General features: G+C 34.6%; 1 protein-coding gene across 9 annotated transcripts; it reads left to right on the top strand.

Annotated features, from left to right (window-relative positions):
• Nucleotides 1-649: 649 nt before the first annotated feature.
• Nucleotides 650-18,663, top strand: tmem44 (transmembrane protein 44). 9 transcript variants are annotated; one of them, NM_001045355.2, is made up of 9 exons: nt 650-900; nt 978-1,113; nt 3,413-3,503; nt 3,753-3,913; nt 4,046-4,132; nt 4,751-4,921; nt 10,227-10,451; nt 12,144-12,287; nt 18,407-18,663. In NM_001045355.2, exons 1-9 carry the CDS (start codon nt 755-757, stop codon nt 18,575-18,577), a joined length of 1,332 nt encoding a protein of 443 aa, NP_001038820.2. In that variant the 5' UTR covers nt 650-754; the 3' UTR covers nt 18,578-18,663. The 9 variants fall into 9 exon arrangements, 6 of the variants coding, with proteins under 6 accessions (NP_001038820.2, XP_005169457.1, XP_073772210.1 ...); XR_012386881.1 differs by having other exon boundaries at nt 653-900; nt 4,756-4,921; XR_012386883.1 differs by having other exon boundaries at nt 653-900; nt 4,756-6,657; nt 9,208-10,451.
• The last annotated feature ends 318 nt before the right edge of the window (nt 18,664-18,981 follow it).

Genomic DNA, 18,981 nt, shown 5'->3' with positions numbered 1-18,981 from the left:
TGGTCCATATTGACATGATAGCGTTACACAGTTGCTGCAGATTTGTCGGCTGCACGTCCATGATGTGAATCTCCTGTTTCACCGCGTCCCAAAGGTGCTCTATTGGATTGGGATCTGGTGACTGTATCAGTGACATATCGGCCCAGTCTTATTTGTAATTTACTCAAAGTTCATAATGTTAAGATAAATGCTAAACTCCCTGGAAGAAAATATCCGGTATCTCATTGAGACTATCCTGGTAAAATAAAGAATGAAATGCAATATTTTAAAACTAGTCTAGTAGTTTTAATATCTAAGGAAAGGTATACATTTGTTATACTTTCATATATGTACGTATCTAATGGATTAAGTATATTTTAGATGTTGTGATTAGTAATTAATATCTCTTGTAAGTTCTTACTGCTTTTAATAATTATTTTTGACATAGTCATTATTTAGTCCAAAAATACACTGCAGGATGTCTGTATCGAGCTTTTGTATGTTGACATTAACATTACATAAACATAATTTAAGAAAGTAAAATGTGACTTCTTACCTGTTAAATACGTAAAGAATGATTTCTTAAAGTTAATTTAAAGCAGCCTAAAAGCCAATCATATGTGTGAACGTGCAAGGACGTCATTAATATTAATGAGCTAAGCTTGTGGGCGTTACTGAAATGATACAGGTGATTGAATGGCGTTCATTCATCCACATGATACAGCTGGCAACTAAAGATTGAAGCTAGATCCACTTTTCAGCAGAAGTGAAATAAATGGATAAAAGTATGTTTTTAGACACGGTCTTTCGATGGAGCCCGGAGTTTGTTAAAGGTTGTCTTTCGACATATGAAGAACATATTTGCACTTCGGCTGGTTTTTACATCTTGTCTGCTTTGATATTACTGGTTTCCTGTTCTCTGTGAGTGTCGTGTGATTACATTGAGCCAAATATTTGATAGTTTGTGAACTCTGCTCACATGTTTCTCTCTCTCTCAGGCTTCTTTATCACAGATGTAGCGTTAAAACGCGAAGCAAGAATTGGGGTGATGAAGCGGTCTGCGCGCTGTATTGTTTCGTCGGTAATTTGTGCAGCGCAGTGGGCGCTTTCCTTTCCAACCAGTTTGATTTTCAGGTGAGAAATTAACAAGTGTTTTCTCAGAAGATTTCTAATATTATTATCATCATCATAACCACTTTGGACCAGTGATTGCTCGTTTAAAACATAAAACAGTGCCAACTACAGGGAGGAACAAGTACTCTTCAGAAACAAAAACTGAAAACGCAGAAGTGGAGTACATTGTTGGCTTAGATCTTTAAAATTGTATTCAAAATACGTTTTAATACAATGTCTGGCACTTTAAAATTATAATTTTGAGACCAGGCATGATCAAACTGTCTATACTAGATGTCGAATTGGACATTGTAGGTTGACTCATTTGTATTTACTTAATAATGAAGCACCACCTAAATGTAATTACTGCCAGACTTCTCTTACTGTGAAAAATATTTTGTTGGAATGTGGAAGTTTGAATACCATTAGACAATTTTTATAAGGAGAGTACTTTGATGGACATTTTTAAAAAGGTACCACCTAGAACAGTCTTAAATGATTTATCAAAAAGTGAACTAAAATATCATATTTAATTCTGAATGTATGTTTGTGTGAATTTTATTTATTTCTATTTTATATAGTTGTCTAAGTAACTTTGTATTGTAATACGAATTAGTTTTTTATCATGTAGTATTTATATCCATTTTGCCATGAAATAGCCATAAGTTGCTGATGTGACAATAAATGAATAACTAAATAATAAATAAATGTAAATACAATGTCTGAAAGTAAATTAATTAGCTTACTCAATGCTTGCTTACTCAAAACTCTAACACATAAACACAGTAGCCTACATATAAATCTCAGCACATACAATGTACAAAAACTTTTTAATCCTTTCAATTTGAGCCAAGCAGGACCTTTTAGCTTGATTTAAAAATGTAATACTTAAGGAATAATAAAAATTAAAAACATATTAAAATGCAAAACATTTTAAAGCACATTGTTACAGAATGTCACATATTCCTGACATTCATTGTTTCTCAAGCATGCTCAGTCTTTCTTGATAAATGAAACATTCTTTAACTGAAAATATAATAGTTAATTACTCTGCATCTCTGAATTTATTTATTCAATCTGTTGAATTCATGTACAGTATTTATGAAGTATATTATTATATAAATAACTGTAATTACCTAAAATGTAACGTAATGACCTTATTTTTAATCTAATAATACAGCTAGTTACTTTGAAAGTAATTCCACTCAACACTATTAGTGAGTATTGTCAAGTGTGGTGCATGCACTATTGTGCCACCTTTAATTCTTGCCGGGAATCAAACCTGCAATGCCCTTCCAGCGGCAACCCAACTTTGGGAAACACCCATAAACTCCTGCATTCACACTTATACATTACGGCCGATTTAGCTTACTCAATTAACCTATACCGCATGTCTTTGGGGGAAACTGGAGCACCAGGAGCATGCAAACTTCACACAGAAATGTCAACTCCTCCAGCCGGGACTCGAACCAGTGACCTTCTTGCTGTAAGGTGATCATGCTACCCACAGTGCCACCGTGATGCCCCAAGGCAAAATTATATTGTCTGTAAAGATGGATATTTAGCTCCAGTTATGTAACACATTTGTTACACTTGAAATTGCTTTTTTAATCTAGTTTATAAGTAATTGTTCTAATCTTAATATTATTTGATTCATCTAAACCAGGGGTTCTCAAACTTTTTTCATCAAGTACCACCTCAGAAAAAAAATGTCTTTCCAAGTACCACCAAAATGAGCAGTATTGAAATACACTAGCGTAGTAGGCCCAGTAAAGCACCTACAACTCTGCACAGTTAAAAAAACATGGCAGATTACCTCAGAAATATAGACTATATGTCATATATGGCATATTATATACATCATTTTTAATAAATTTTGAAATCGTTCATTCTTCCGCATACAAATAGAAGGCAGCCTGCATACCACTAGTGGTACACGTAGCACAGTTTGAGAACCACTGATCTAAACTATTTTGTGTGATTTTTATTTGAATCATGTTTTTTTAAAGTAACTTTATAATTATTAGCACTAATATCATTTTACAGAACACTTATTTTTATGTTTCTTATACTATTGTGTTTATTCTGTTCTAGTTGTCACATTGTATTTTCTTTTTACATTTCCTTTATTTTAATAAAAAATTGAAAGCGCTGCAAGCAGATTTTCCAAAAAAACAATAATGGAATGAATGTAATATTGATGATCATCATAATAATATTTAAATAGTTACTTTCACTTAATCTAGAGAGCCATGTTAGCATTCTTGATGAGGTTTTACATTCAAGTTTATAAAAGTCACGTTCTTTACTTCTTTTGCAGATTTCTATGGCATCATACATGGCAATTATGGATGTTGTGAATTTTCTGTCAATATCTTTCTCCATGTATTTATGGTTTAAGTCAAGAACAGGTAAGGATTTGTTCTATTGGGTTTACCTTGTTGGTTGCTTGTTTTAAACTCCAGCATATCTTATTCACCATGTCCACACATAAAAAAATGTACAGCGTTGCTGCTCTGTGCTTGCCTATTAGATATTCGCATTAATGGGCATCTGAACAGGTTATGTAATAAAGTGGCGGCTAACTCTACATCTATCTCACAATGTGTTTGTGCTGTCAATCCCATCAAAATAAACGTCTCATCCTTCATGTTCTCAAGGAAGGAAAATGAGAATGATTTCAAGAAGGAGGAGACAGAACTTTCTAGCGGTGTGTTTGCTGTTTATTATGGCTGGCAGTGTTTACTTGGGTTTACCAGTCCGTTCAATTCCAGTAAGAGCATCTCCAACCATGAGGAGATTATTTGGCATGTTCCTCAATGTAAGTAAAGTCATTTTCAGAGTAAAGTGTATAGCATCATATCTGATGATTTATGTAATCTTCGTACGCCTGCTCATAAAGCATTTTGTATATGGGCTATGTGTACTTTTTGCATGTGTATTTTGAAAACAGGACCATACTGAGAACCTCGGTTATGTTCTGGGTCTTCTGGCTTTCGCTATCAGCTGGACCTCCAAGTTTCCCTTCATCTTGAAAGCTGTGAGTGGCAATTCTTAGCAATTTTGAAAAGCTGTCATCTATTTTCTAAAATAGTTGTACAATTTAGCCATATTTGTACAAAACAGCATAATAATAATCATAATAATAATTTGTTGTTGTTATTGCTATTAATAACAACAATGGTGATTATAATTATTATTGTCATTATTTAACTTTTTTATTATTTGTATAATTTTTAATAAATATATATCCATCAATCCAATTATAATTTAGTAATAATAAAATATACACAGACTATAAATCCATTTATTAATGAATATTGATGATGATAATAACAATACTTATTATTATTATTAGTAGTAGTAGTACTAGTATTATTAATATTATTATTAATAATATTCATTCATTGAATTATTTTTTTTTTTCAGCTTAGTCTCTTTATTAATCAGGGGTTGCCACAGGGGAATGAACCGCCAACTTTTACAGCATATGTTTTACGCAGCGAATGCCCTTTTAGCCGCAACCCAAAACTGGGAAACATTATTATTATTATTATTATTAATATTATTATAATTGCCATATTTTATAATCTTATATATAATTTGTATTTGGGTAATAATTTTAATAATTTTGAGATAATAGTCTTATCTTTTTCAGAACAGAGGAGAGCAGGGATCTGCAGTGCTGGTGTCCTCCAGACTCCTGTCTTCTGTAGCTGGAGCTCTTTATGGATCTGCTATTCTTCTCTACGACACACAGCTAAAATCAGTTATCAAGACAATGCCATGGATACTCTCTGCTATCTGTGGTTCCATTCTGGATCTTTCTGTATCCTTTGACTGACTGAATCTAGTTCTGTGTTATCAGAAAGACTATTTAAATCTTTTTTATTTATTATGCCTTGACTATTATATACCCAGTTTCAAAGGCAAGTCTTAAGGATAGTTCTTGACTAAATTGAGTGTATGAGCCATCTTAACTTTTGTGCGCTGTTTAAATTGACAACCCTTGCATTATGTTGGTGGCTGTTTTTGCCCCATTGACTTCCATTTGACAATTTTCCATTAGACATTTTTTGATTGCAAAGCCACGACAGCATATAATCTTGCATTCTCGATTGTTGCTGGTTTTCCCTGTTGGGAAATGGTAAAGTTGGCGACATTAAACTTTTAGATAGGCCTGTGGAAAAACGTTTCTGGCTTTTATATGGAGTTCTATAGAGTAAAACAGCAAATTATAGTGTGCGATCATAATTACACTTACTATGATTTCTGTGTTGTGAGAGATGAGCAGCTTATTTTTTTATTTTCTCAAACATATCAAGTTAAGTGCACAAAGGTTTCTCTCACACTTACACACCCTATAATTTTTATCCAGAAACTAAGTTTTTTTTGCACTGCAACTTATGATCCACAGTAAAGATTAGTAAATGTACCTCTTCACAACAGTGGAAACTAGCAATAACCATTTTTTTTTGTGTCATGGCTTTGCAATCCAAAAATGTCATTATAATGAAAGTCAATGGGGCAAAAACTGCCATGAACATAATGAAAGGGTAGTAAATTTGCCCTGAGTGTATTGTAGAAGAAAATCATAGCATTTTCCTAAAATCTGTCAAAATAAGGTTTTTCACCAAAAATTGTTCCATTTGCTGAAAGTTGCAGCCAAATTAAGACTCAATCACCCCAGAATGGGTTGTTGTATGGAGATAAATTCTCCTTAAGATACTACACCAGCTGAATCGTGATACCAAATAGTGTTGCAATACTATAATTCATAACTCAAATTATAATGAAACTTGTCAGGAATACTATATTTTACATGTTGTTATTATACTTGAATTTAATTTATTCATAATTCTTTTATTATTGAAAAAGTATTATTTGCACGTCACTTTACCTAAAAAGGTTTCACTCCATTTGGTTTATTTTATAGATAACTGACCTACAAAAATACATTAAAATAAAGATATAAACTATACCAAATGAAATTTGTTACAAACAGAGCATTTTTCCAACAGAATTAGGCTATATGAAGTTAAATTGTTACATAGTTTTAATGTTTTCTGTTGCTATTTTGTTTTTTTCATCTATTTTTTTTTCTTCTTAGGTAACAATGCAAAGTAATTAAATTTTTCTCTTTGAGTTGTTCTTTTTAAGAGATTGCTGTGGTTTTTGTAGTTACCAAATCATACTGACCGGAACAAAAATGAACCGATTCAGGTGTATGTTTAAAACGTCAGAAAACATCTGAAAATGTAACTAGTGACCACATGCAACACTATCTATTGTAGGTGCCGATACTACCATTTACAAACTACTGTGGCACCGCCAGCATTTTGAAGACATAGTATCGTGATACTACCGTAGTACTGGTAAACTGTGCAACCCTACCCCAGACTGGATGAAAACGTCCCGAGCAGCACATAAGAGTTAGGTAAAATAGCATACCAGTAGTGTTTTTACATTTACAAAAAAATTGTAATTTAAATGACAAATTTTTTTTAAATAAATTAATCAATTGCCTTATTTAGTGAAGATGTAGTCCTAACTTAAGCTAACAGGGTCCCCGCGGGTCCTTAAAAAGTCTTAAAATGTCTTAAATAAAATTTTCGATTTTTAAGGTCTGAAAATGTCTTAAATTCTGTAATTTTCCATAAGGAGGTCTTAAATTTCATGTGGGATCTTAAATATCATGTCCGACTCGTCTTATGGCGGCAAATCAATGCCAATATAAATCGAGCGCAGCGGTGATGTTTGCGCGTGAGGAGAAGTGAACCGTGAGCAGATTACAGGTCTACACGCGAGAAAATTACAGCTCGCGAGCGCACAGGGGATCTTCACGCGCGCGCTCAACTGATCCAGCGCGAGAAAACAAGTCCCGCGCGTGCACATTATCATCTGTGCGCACGATGTACGCTCTCGCGAGCGAGGTCATGCCTACAGCGCGCGCGCGATCAGTTCTCTCCGCTCGCTCGCTGGTTCTTCTCTCTGCTCGCGCGAAACAGTTTAGATTTTTGTGAGTCCTAGGGCGGGACTTGGTTTTCTTGTTATCTCTAACGCTATTGGCTACTCTACCTTTCCAGAAGTTAGCCGGGATTGGACGCAGGTAAGCTAGTTTCCCCGTTAAATAAAATTATATAGGAAATCTTATCATAATGTCACAGTGTGAAACATAGACTTACTTTCTCAGTAATAATAGGTGGAGACTTACTTTCAATAATGAGATATTTTTTGTAATAATTAATCTCATAATAATGCCTATTCTTACCATCATGACCAAGTCATATAATGACATATCAAAATAATGAGATATATTTCTGTAACAAACTTTATTACTTGGGAGAGAAAGAGAGAGTTATACCATGTGGCAAAAGATCTCTCCATTAAACAGAAATTGGGGAAAATATACATGGGCTATTAAATCAGGACGAATAATTCAGACTTTAAATGTGTTTTGAACCATTTGATGAAGTTTAGCACCTACATTTAAACTGAACTCAAACTAAACGTGTTCAAATTTACAAAAATCTTTTTTTTTTCTAAGATTCATTGTCCTTGACTCATTTTCTGTGAAGAACAAGTCAGAATAAATTGGATGGACAATAGTATACAAAATAGGCTATACATGCATGCAGTGCATAAAGTACAAAGGTTTATAGTAAATATATTGCCATTAGTCTGTTATTCCACTATACAGTTAAAGTCAGAATTATTAGCCCACCTGAATTAATAGCCCCCTGTTTATTTTTATCCTAATTTTTATTTAACGGAGAGAAGATTTTTTCAACACATTTCTAAACATAATAGTTTTAATAACTCACTTCTAATCACTGATTTATTTTATCTTTGCCATGATGACAGTAAATAATATTAGACTAGATATTCTTCAAGACACTTCTATACAGCTTAAAGTGACATTTAAAGGCTTAACTAGGTTAACTAGGCAGGGTAATTGGGCAAGTTATTGTATAACGATGGTTTGTTCTGTAGACTTTCGAAAAAAATAAATAGGTTAAAGAGGGTAATAATATGGACCTTAAAATGGGTTTTAAAAAATTAAAACAGCTTTTATTCTTGCCGAAATAAAACAAGAAAAAAGTGGGCTACTAATTTTGACTTCAACTGCATATGTGACCTTTAAGATGTGGGCCTGTCGTATAGAAAGTAGTATTTGTGTGCCTCTGAAGTGGAATGATGTAATGGATAGTGAGTAAAGCCAAACGAAGATTGTAGAAATTAAATTGTTGCTCAATAGGTGGCGATAAAAACCCATCTGAATGTCTGTCACTGTATTCTTTATGTTTAATTGGGCTAATCATTTTTGATTGAAGTCTTTATATGCAGGTTATTCAATCATTAACTAAAAATGAGATTGAAAAATATATATAATATATATAGATATATATATTTTACACTGATCTATATTACAAACAATGTTAACAATTATGTATAAAGATAAATTAATTATAATTATCTATAAAGATCTAAAACGCAAATAAACTCTTCTGAAGACAATATTTCCTAGAAAGATCATCCCCAAGTGTAATAATGAGCACTGCTGTTGTGGTTAATAATGAAGTAAAATACAACAAACCAGACAAGTGCTGCACGGACAAATCAAATGGGTTCAGAAAGTCATGTTACAAGAATGCAAGTCATTATTTTGGATATTATTTGACTGTTTCTCGAGATTGAATCCTCATAAAGTTCATAAAGTTCTCAGAAAGTTTCTTATGATTATGACTTGCAAATTGTATATATATTTAACGGCATGATCTTTTAACTTGCGTCCAATCCCGGCTAACTTCCGGAAAGGCACAGTAGCCAATAGCGTTAGAGATAACAAGTAAACCAAGTCAACCAAGTAATCTGCTCACGGTTCACTTCTCCTCGCGCGCAAACATCACCGCTGCGCTCGATTTATATTGCCATCGATTTGCCGCCATAGATTTGCCGCCATACTTCACCACATCATTCTGTGTTCACACTGAACATTTTCCTGTTTTTTTTTTTTTTTAGGTAAAGTCTTAAATTTTCATTTTAGAGGACTTAAAAAGGTCTTAAAAGGTCTTAAATTTTCTGTTAAAAAATGTGCAGATACCCTGAGCTAAGCCCTGGTTGTGAAACCAGCCCATAGTGTTTGCATGGGTGAGCATGAAATTGGTCATATGATGCCTCGTAATCTATCTCTTACACAATTAAACAGAAAACAGCTCCTGAATGTGTGTGTTTTAATGTGGGCACGCACCATGTCATTGAGTGTTTTTAAGTGTTTTAAACTAAAACTTTTTACTGTTAAACTAAATTCAATTCATGTTCATTTCTTTAGCACTTTTACAATGTAGATTGTGTCAAAGCAGGCAAAACATAGAAGTTCTAGTAAAATAAAACTGTGTCAGTCCAGTTTTTAAAGTTGAAGTTCAGTTCAGTTTAGTTCAGTTCAGTGTGGTTTTTTTCATTGCTGAAAGTCCAAACACTAAAGAGAAATCCATCGATGTGCAGCTCAACAAGTCCCAAACCAAGCAAGCCAGTGGTGACAATGGCGAGGAACAAACTTCACCAATTGACGAAAATGAAGGACAAAAACTTTGAAAGAAATCAGGCTCAGTTGGGCACAACTATTTCTCCTCTGGCCAAACTTCCTGTGCAGAGCTGCAGTCTAGGTGCTTGAGAAAGCTAGACGTTCATCGTGGAGAAGCTACAGGTGTGTGTAGGTCACCAGCGAGTGTTCCGGCTGGTCCACGAGATCAATGCGAAGTCTCGTCTGTCACTGAGGTCTTTCAGGAATCAGTCTCAGCATTACTCCAGGGTTATTTTCTCAAAATACTGTAACAAGATACTGCAATACCAACACCATAATTAAATGTTTGTGTTTGCATTTGCTTTAGAAACCTTGGTAGCTGAAACTCATAATTACGGTAAATTCCCAACACTCTCTTGATGTTTTGTCCAGTCACAAAGCACTGTACCAGCTGGCCAATCAGAGGGCTTTTTAGATTTTAAAAAAACTGATAGTATTGCTGTAAGGTGTCAAAAATCAGGTTTTTAACAAATGTAAAAAATAGATGATAGCCTCCTTAATTAGTGAACAACACTGAATAATGGGTCAGTCTTTAACGTTGATGTGTCAGATTGTGGTCCTCGTCTGTTACAGATCCAGTCACAAGCGTCCCTCTGTGCGCTCTTTAGACTCGGACACTGAGTCTTTACTGGGTGAACCTTCAGTCACAGGTCAGCTATGCAACAACAATGAATGTTGCAGGAAGAAACACCATCTTTCCACTGCAAGAGGTATCTCTCCCAAAGGAACAGACATGGGACTCTACATGGATGTCAACATACAGCCAATGAGAAAGGTTTGGACTTGTTCTGTTTTGTCAATCCAATCACAAGTGATATCATTTGTCCACATACAGTAGGTATTTGAAAAAGCATATGATCAGATTACTATTGTAGTGCAAACTCTCATGTGGTCAAATGTGTTCAAATCGCCATAAAGACCTACTGAAGTCATTCTTAAACATTACAGAAGGTTATGTTAAAGCACGCTAGCCAAACAGAATTCACACTTTCTTTAAAGGTAAAAAAAAAAGGTTTGGTGGCTTTATAAATACTAGCATAATAAATGATATGCTACCTTCATGAAATCTTTGAAAATCATCTAAATGATGTGTGGGAAGGCAGCGTCTCACAGCAAGAAGGTTTCCTCTGCGTGCTCCAGTTTCCAGTTCAAAGACTTGTGGTATAAGTGAATTGAATAAACAAAATTATCCATGAGTGTGTGTGTGTGAATGAGTGTGTATGAGTGTTTCCCAATGCCAGGTAGTGCAATACTGCTGGAAGGGCAATTGCTGTGTAAAACAAATGCTGGAATAGTTGGTGGTTCATTCTGCTCTGGTGACCTCTGAAATAGAGACTACTGTAAGCTGAAGGAAAATGAATAATGGGGGAATTGATTTGATTTTGTCTAAAATTTCCAGCTTTAGTTAAGTTTGCAGAACTTTATTTGCCAACAAAGTGAAGTTTTAGTCAGTGGTGTAATTCTTTAATGAATTGTCAATGTTTTAAAACATGCATTATAACATCGACATGCTGTTAATAACTTCGTTTTGTGCAAAGCAACACACAAGGATGCAATTTCAGTCACCAAAATGTGGCACAAAAATGATGATGCTTAATTCAGTGTAGACAAATTGTGTTATATAAAATTAAACGTGAACAGTGTATAAAGTTTAACGATATAAATGTAATATAAACTCATTAAAAATAAAAGGAAAAAAATATTTTTGTAAAATTTTATTTTCTTTTTCACCACTTTACCTTTTACTCAGTGTATTTAATTGTACTTTTAAAGAAACGGTACAGTATGTAAATGTTAGAAAAGGCCTATATACAGTTGCAATCAGAATTATTAGCTCCCCTTTGAAATATCTTTTTTATTTTTATTTTTTTTAATTTTTTTTCCTAAATGATGTTTAACAGAGCAAGGAAATGTTCACATTATGTCTAATAATATTTTTTTCTTCTGGAGAAAGTCTGGAGAAAGTTTTATTTTGGCTAGAATAAAAGCAGTTTACATTTAAAAAAAAAAAAAAAAAAAAAAACACCATTTTAATGTCAATATTATTAGCCCCTTTAATATTTATTTTTTTCTCGATAGTCTACAGAACAAACCATCATTATACAATAACTTGACTAATTACCCTTACTTGCCTAGTTAACCTAATTAACCTAGTTAAGCCGTTAAATGTCACTAAGCTGTATAGTAAATATTATTTACTGTCATCATGGCAAAGATTAAATAAATCAGTTATTAGAAATGAGTTATTAAACCTTGTTTAAAAATGTGTTGAAAAAATCTGCTCACTGTTAAAAATAAACAGGGAGGCTAATAATTCAGATTGCAACTGTATATACTTGTCCACTCATCAGAAAAGTGCCCTAAAATTCTTTTCTTTTCTTCTGCTCGCAATCTAATCATCATAACACATATTAATACCATGTGTAAATGTGCTCTGAGTTTTGCTTATGTCTGGTTTCTCCTCCAGGTTTGTCTGAAGGAGGTGACCATCTCGCGGGACGGCTCCTCAGAGAGTCTTCCTCTGAAGAGGACTGTCAGGGTGGTGCGGGTTGATGAACACTGTTCCTGTGGCAGCTCCACTGACTCGTCCTCTCTCGACTCTGAACTAGAGGTTAGACCATTTGGGTTTTTCAGCTGCACATATACACATGACCCGGTGTATGTCAGCTAAATGTATGCACTTAAGCACTTATGATAATAGTAGAAAAAAAATATTAAAAATTAAAAATAAGTAAAATTTAGGTAAAAATTTACTTTTTAAATATTTACATGTACATTATTATAAACATTATATTATTGCATTACAGTATATAATATAGATATAATATATATTGTGTATGTGTCTGTCTGTATCTATCTTGGTAGGCATCATAATTATTTAATTATTAAATTAAATTAAATAAAATATATACACACACAAACATAAATGATGTATAGTCATGGCCCGGATTATTAGCAAATTATACATTTATATTAATATACTTAAAACATGCATGAATGTTATGATTTTATTGAAATTAGGGCTACTATAAATATTATTATAAGAAATATCTATAACAACAATAATATTTATATAAATTGCAGATTCCAAATTATTGACACCCTTTAAAAAAACTTGTTTATAGTATAAAAAAATGTTAATGATTCAAATAAAAACTAATATTTAGAAAAACTAATGAACCCAATGCAGTTATTGTATTTTGCAGTACTGTTTTCTGAGGGCAGGTGGTAGCAGAGTTTTAAGACTGGAAATAAATTGCATTTAAAATGAGTTTCTTTAGTATCTTTAGTTTTCAGTATCATTTATACACTTACTAAATGGAAAGAAAACAGTTTCTGTATAATCGAATTACTCAGAAAGCATATCAATATAATCTGAATGTTAAACATTATCCCCTGAAAATTGTTGTTGTTGTAGTCTGGTCCTTTTTTGGCTTTCTAAACAGGCTTTTGAGAATGCCAAGTGATTGAGGATGTCATTTAATCTAACACAAAGGCGAATCGCCCTGCGTGAAAACAATTGAACTTTGTTTTATTCACTAAACAGGAAAATGCTAAGCATGTGAACCTCCGCAGACGCCGTGTGCGATAAAGCCTAGAGTTTAGACCATCACATCTTTCTGGATGTCCAGCACAGCCTTGACAAATGTATGGTTTCCGACAGCTCGTATTCACAGTGTAATTTCTTAGAATACAGAATTAGTCATTGTTTTAATATGTAATATTACATAAAGACTCATTACTAGCTGTCAAAGTTAAAGGGATAGTTCATTTAAAACTGAAAATTGCCAACATTTACTTATGCTTGTTTTAAACACTTTCGTTTTTTTTTTTTGTTGTTGAAAGAAAGCTATTTGATATTTCAAGAAACCTGGAAAACAGTAACCATTAACTTATTGAAGTCAATGGTTACTGTGTAACGGTGATTGTGTTGGCTTAAATAAGTCTTGTAAATTCACAAGTGTCCGCTGAGGGAAGGATCATCGTACCATTCTAGTACTGTCGGTATAAGAGTAGATGGAATGACTACTTTGTAGTGAACCATTTCGTCTGCTAGGTGGGTGATGTGATACAGCTTGTCTTCCAACACGGTGTACTGGTCTTGTTCCTGTTGCTCATTTTTAGCCAGAGCTTGAAAGATCTTCATGATGTCCGAGTCTTTGTGTTGTTTCTCCCAGATGGTTTGTGGGGTGACAGGGATTTCGGGCAGATTCTTTTTAGGTTTGGTGGAATTCATTACCAATTGCAGAGCAGAATAGTTTGTAACTACTGTAAACATCCTAGGTTCCAAATAGTGCTGATACTTGTATAAAGCCCACACCACCGCCAGACACTCTTTCTCCGTGGTGGAGTAATTTAAGTTCTGCCTTAGTCAAGGTTCTACTGGCATAAGCAATTACTACTTCGCCACCCTGCTGTTTATGTTGGGTCAAAACAGCCCCTAGTCCTGGGGTCCGTTCTTCGTACCTCGCTTAAATGATCTAAGATTATTTGGCAGATCCTGGATCTTTTAATCTTGATAACTGATCTCTCGCTAATTTGGTTTCTTAAAACCAGTTCGCGAATCAGATTAGAATGTCTGGATGAACTGATCTGAGATCGCTGCATGTGTTGTGAAGGACAGATCTATCGATCCTCGAAATCATGATCAGCAATGCAACGATTGGCTGACGGCACAGCAGCGTAATGATACCGTCTGATTAATATTCAATTATCCATGTGAGCAAAATTAGATCAAATTAGCAGTAAGCGGCTTGTTAAATATGACGCGCAATAACCTCCCACATTTGTTGTGAGCTGCAGGCTTTACACTTTCATGTGTCAAGAGTATTCATCATGTATTTCAATGCAAATCAGTGTATTTAGTTCTACATTTAGAAAAGATTTTCTTTATTATAGAAGGCGTTTTTTAATCGGTGTAAAGAATAACTGGTTGTTTACAAAAGCATTTTCATATTGGTAAAGGCGTCTGCAACTTTTGTGAAGCATCAAATCACTGGCATATTAACTATCAAAACATGTTTATGACTGCATAAATGTATTATTGCTTTTAAAAAAAGTCACATATTGTGCATTTCTATTATACACAATTTGTACTAAGCGATCTAAAAAGTTAAAATCAATAAGTTTTCTCTTTGCACCACCAGGTGGCAGTCTTTGTACTTTCATTTCGAGGGTGCAGATTGCATACGTTTTATTAACATGTATAACTTAATTTATTTTATTAATGACTATATATAGTTAAAAAATATGTACCATTTTCCCAAGTGTATATAACTACTACTGTAAGAAAATATCAGAATTCGGAACATACTTTCTGTATTATCTTTGCTTGAACTAAGCCAATCTAATCCTGTTTATATGAATTGAACCTGCTCCCGATCAGGTTTGACCTAGCAGAACTGTTGCTATGACAACAACTCTCGGATCAGCTTTGAAGAACGAAACGATCCTGGATCGTGTCAAATCGTCAATATCCAAATCCAGCTAACTGAGTAATCCACGTATGAAGAACGGACCCCTGATTCACTGGGATCAATACACGCAGTGAAGGTTAAGGTCTGGATGGCCCAGGATGGCATGTGTGATAAGACAGAACTTCAGATTGTTAAATGCTTGCTGGCATTGTGAATCCCACCTGAATTCTCATCCTTCTATTTGCTACCTAAACTTCCATCTTGCCCCCGGAACTTTTGTTCGGACATTCTAGGAAGGACAGGTCGGAATAGCTCCCCCTAGTGGCGCTTAGAAAAATTTTGGAGTGGCATCTCATATTATTTAGAAGACTTGCTTTGTGTACCAAATAAATTTGATCTAAATGGATTTGCATTGTAAACATTAAATACAACTTAAAAGGTATTTGTTTTTAGTTCATATACTAAGGTTTCATATATTAAAAATGGCAGCAGATTCTGTCTGGCCCTACTTATGGGTAAAACAAAGACCATGCAGGTCGGGTAGTTGAAACCATAGGCTACAAATAATTAATTTATTATGAATTAATTAATCAATAATTAATTCACCGCCGCTATGTCATCTTCCATCAAAATGTTTCACATTAGACATCGTACGATGCCAAATTGGTCAACATCACCCAACCCTAGCATGTGGTTAACTATTTATGTGCCATGGGTAAAAGATGTGTCTTAATCTGGCTACCAACCCAAGTGTATTTCAAACCTGTGGGAAGCACTGGGGCTGAATGAGCTTTCCAGAAGTGTGTGGAGCATTCACACGCTATTCTAACAGAAACAACAAAACAAGCCAATCTCATCCAGCCTAAATGACCAGTAATGGATTCAAGCCCTAAATGTTTAAACTGTAGTCAAACAAGATGGAGAGGAAGACGTTACTACTTTAAGGCCCCGTTTACACTAGTGCGTTTTAGTTTGAAAACGCATAAGTTTTGCTACGGTTACGCCATCCGTCCACACTACGCCGGAGTTCTCGAGCGCCGAAAACGGAGCGTTTTGAAAACGCTGGAGAGGCCGTTTTCATTCTGAAACGCTGCTGCTCCGTCCCAGTGTGGATGAGGAAAGACGGAGACATCTGAAAACGGAGGCGGGGCTGCAAACGTTCGCCTATCTGATTGGGGCTTTTCCTCAATATTAAGTAGCCCACACACACAGTTCAGTCTCGCATCCTCTTCTTGTAAGTTAAGACTTCGCAAGTTTGATCAAGGCTGCAGTCTCCCCCTTCTCAGTTTGATATGGAAAACATACCGAGGACACGGGTAAATCTTCAAAGGGAACAGTGTACTTTATAACTTCATCACCTTGGCTACGTTGTTTCACTTTCTCAACAATAAAATGTAAACATGATTTAAGGAACTGCCTATTTTCTTTTTAATATTAGCAACTTAACAGACAGCAGAAATGTTGAGGCGTCGTGCTGCATATATGAGCGTCATCTTCAGTGTGGATATTTATAACAAAACGGAGCCAATAACAACTGCCTCCTTTCAATTTCAGTGAAAATACGAAACATACCCTCTCTTTTGCTGAATATCAGTTTTAATAATCGATAATTATAAAAGTATAACATACAATAAGTTTATACATTGTAGGAAATAAAGGCGATCAGTCAATGTACCTGGATTAATCATTAACTTATCTTTGCGCTTAACCAAATCATGTTACCCGTGAACAAGTAACTTAATAGATTCCAATGACCAAAGTCAGGGAATTGGCCTATGTCGATAAAGACAACAACATGAAGGAAATATCACGTTTAGCAAATATAGTGAGATTAGATCCAGCGGGAGATGCTTGATGAGCAGTCCGACAAGCAGAGCTCTCATCTGGGTAGAAATGCTGGAGCGCTTGCCCGAGAGTGTGTGTGTGGTCACGTGATGTGCGTTTTCAGCGTTTTGGTGTGGACGGAGAGCTGTTCAGAAACGCTGGGTAAAACGCGAGTGTGGACGCGGATCGTTTTCATTCTACAACGCCGTTTTAAAACTAAAACGCACTAGCGTAAACGGGGCCTAAGACTGAACCAGGACATTTCTGAATGTTGGGTGCATAGCTACTTTTTCTCATTGTCTTGGTTAGTAAAAGCATCAATGACCCAATTATAGCACTTCAACAACAAAACAATTATTTAAATAAATCCAAAATGATAAAAAAAATGTCAATTTGAAATGATTAAAATGATGAATATGGTAAAAAAAATAGTTAATTGTCCTTTATCAGAATGTGAGATTCTTGCAATTCCTTTCGATTGTGTGGCTTACAGTAAAGCAGCAGTGAAAGGGAAAGCTGGGCTTGGTGTTCCAGAAATTCATGATTGTTCTGCTGTTAAAGATCTGTAATAAAGGAACAGGGCAGGACCTTTCTGCATCGGAAGTGGTACAAAATGCTTGTTCAGTCTACAGGAGATTTGGCCCTCTGCTCTGCTATTTTGGGAGTGGGTCTGTCGCCCGCCCCGATGCATGGAGAGCAGAGGACAGGCCGAGGGGTTTTCTTAACCCTACACACTGAGGAGGGGCTGTTTGTGTCTGTGCGAATGAACTATGCAACTCTCTTATGCCAAAAGTGGTTTAATAGCTAATTTAGTTGCTGTCATTTCATTCTAAACCCATAATAGTTAGTTGAAAAAAAGCATAGCAATTGCATGTACCTTTTTGCATGTTGGTTTTAAATAATAGTAAATGATTTGTAAATGTGTTCAAGCTTTATTGAGTGATCATTTATAAATCATAATTTATTCATTTATTTTATAAACATTTACCAATGAATTTCTAATCAAGTGTAATTACTTTGCAAATACTATTTATTAAGTATGTTTGTATATTTTACTTACTAAATTATTAAATATTAGTTACTTAATTACACTGTAAAAAATGCTGGGTTCCACACAATTCCTTCATGTTGTCCCAACACAAATAGATTAAGTTAACTTAATGGTTCTTACAGATTTAAGTGGATTGAACTTGAAACAAATAAGTTGTCCCCCAAAAAAAACCTAAGAATTGTGTTGTTTCAACTGCTTTTACATAAGTAGTTTAATCAAGCAGCAAAAGTCAGTTTATGGGTTATTATTTAAATTAATTGGGTTATTAAATATTAATTAAATGTGTATTTCATATGGAAAATATAATTTACTATAAATGTATATATATAATATAATATAATAAAAAAATTATTAATTATTTGGTCTTGGTCCTTTTGTGTTTTATTTTTGCTCTTACACAACATTCTTTTAAAAGCATTTTTTCATTTGTTTATGAAGTGGGACTTTGGAGAAACAAAATCGCAGTGGACGCCGGTAGAAGAAGCTCCAGAAGATCTGCAGAAAGTTATGCCTCTCCAGGAATGGTCAGTGGGTTCGAGTGGCAGACTAGGATCTCATGTCTGCTTCTGCAACCGTGCACAGCTGGCAGAGAAATTGGCCTCCAAATAGACAGGTGCCACTAAATCCAGTGCTGTTTCGTCATTAATGCATTTGAGTGTTTTTGAAGTCAAATAAAGCAGTGTATTTCACATTCAGATACCGAGTCTAAAGCTACTGTGTCATCCTTCTGATCAGGCTCATTTCTGAGTTTAGGCAGGACCTCAGAGAAAAACTTTTTTTTTTCCATGCACATCAATTTAAAAATTTTCATATTCTTGTGACTTCATGTACAATTTGGCTGATTATAAATAACAACTTATTGTACTAAAACTGTGGAATTTTTTTTCTTTCTTCTTTCTTTTTTTCAATGCTTGCAGCATTTTTTTGAATTATGCAGTGATTAAAAGATTCTTCTCAGGAAAAAGCAAGGCAAGTTTATTTATATAGCACGTTTCATACACAATGGTAAGAAA

The sequence above is a fragment of the Danio rerio genome, chromosome 11, assembly GCF_049306965.1.
Source record: "Danio rerio strain Tuebingen ecotype United States chromosome 11, GRCz12tu, whole genome shotgun sequence".
NCBI classification, from domain to species: Eukaryota; Metazoa; Chordata; class Actinopteri; order Cypriniformes; family Danionidae; genus Danio; species Danio rerio.
The sequence above is the reverse complement of the archived record's forward strand: the minus strand, read 5'-3'. Positions and strand labels throughout refer to the sequence as shown.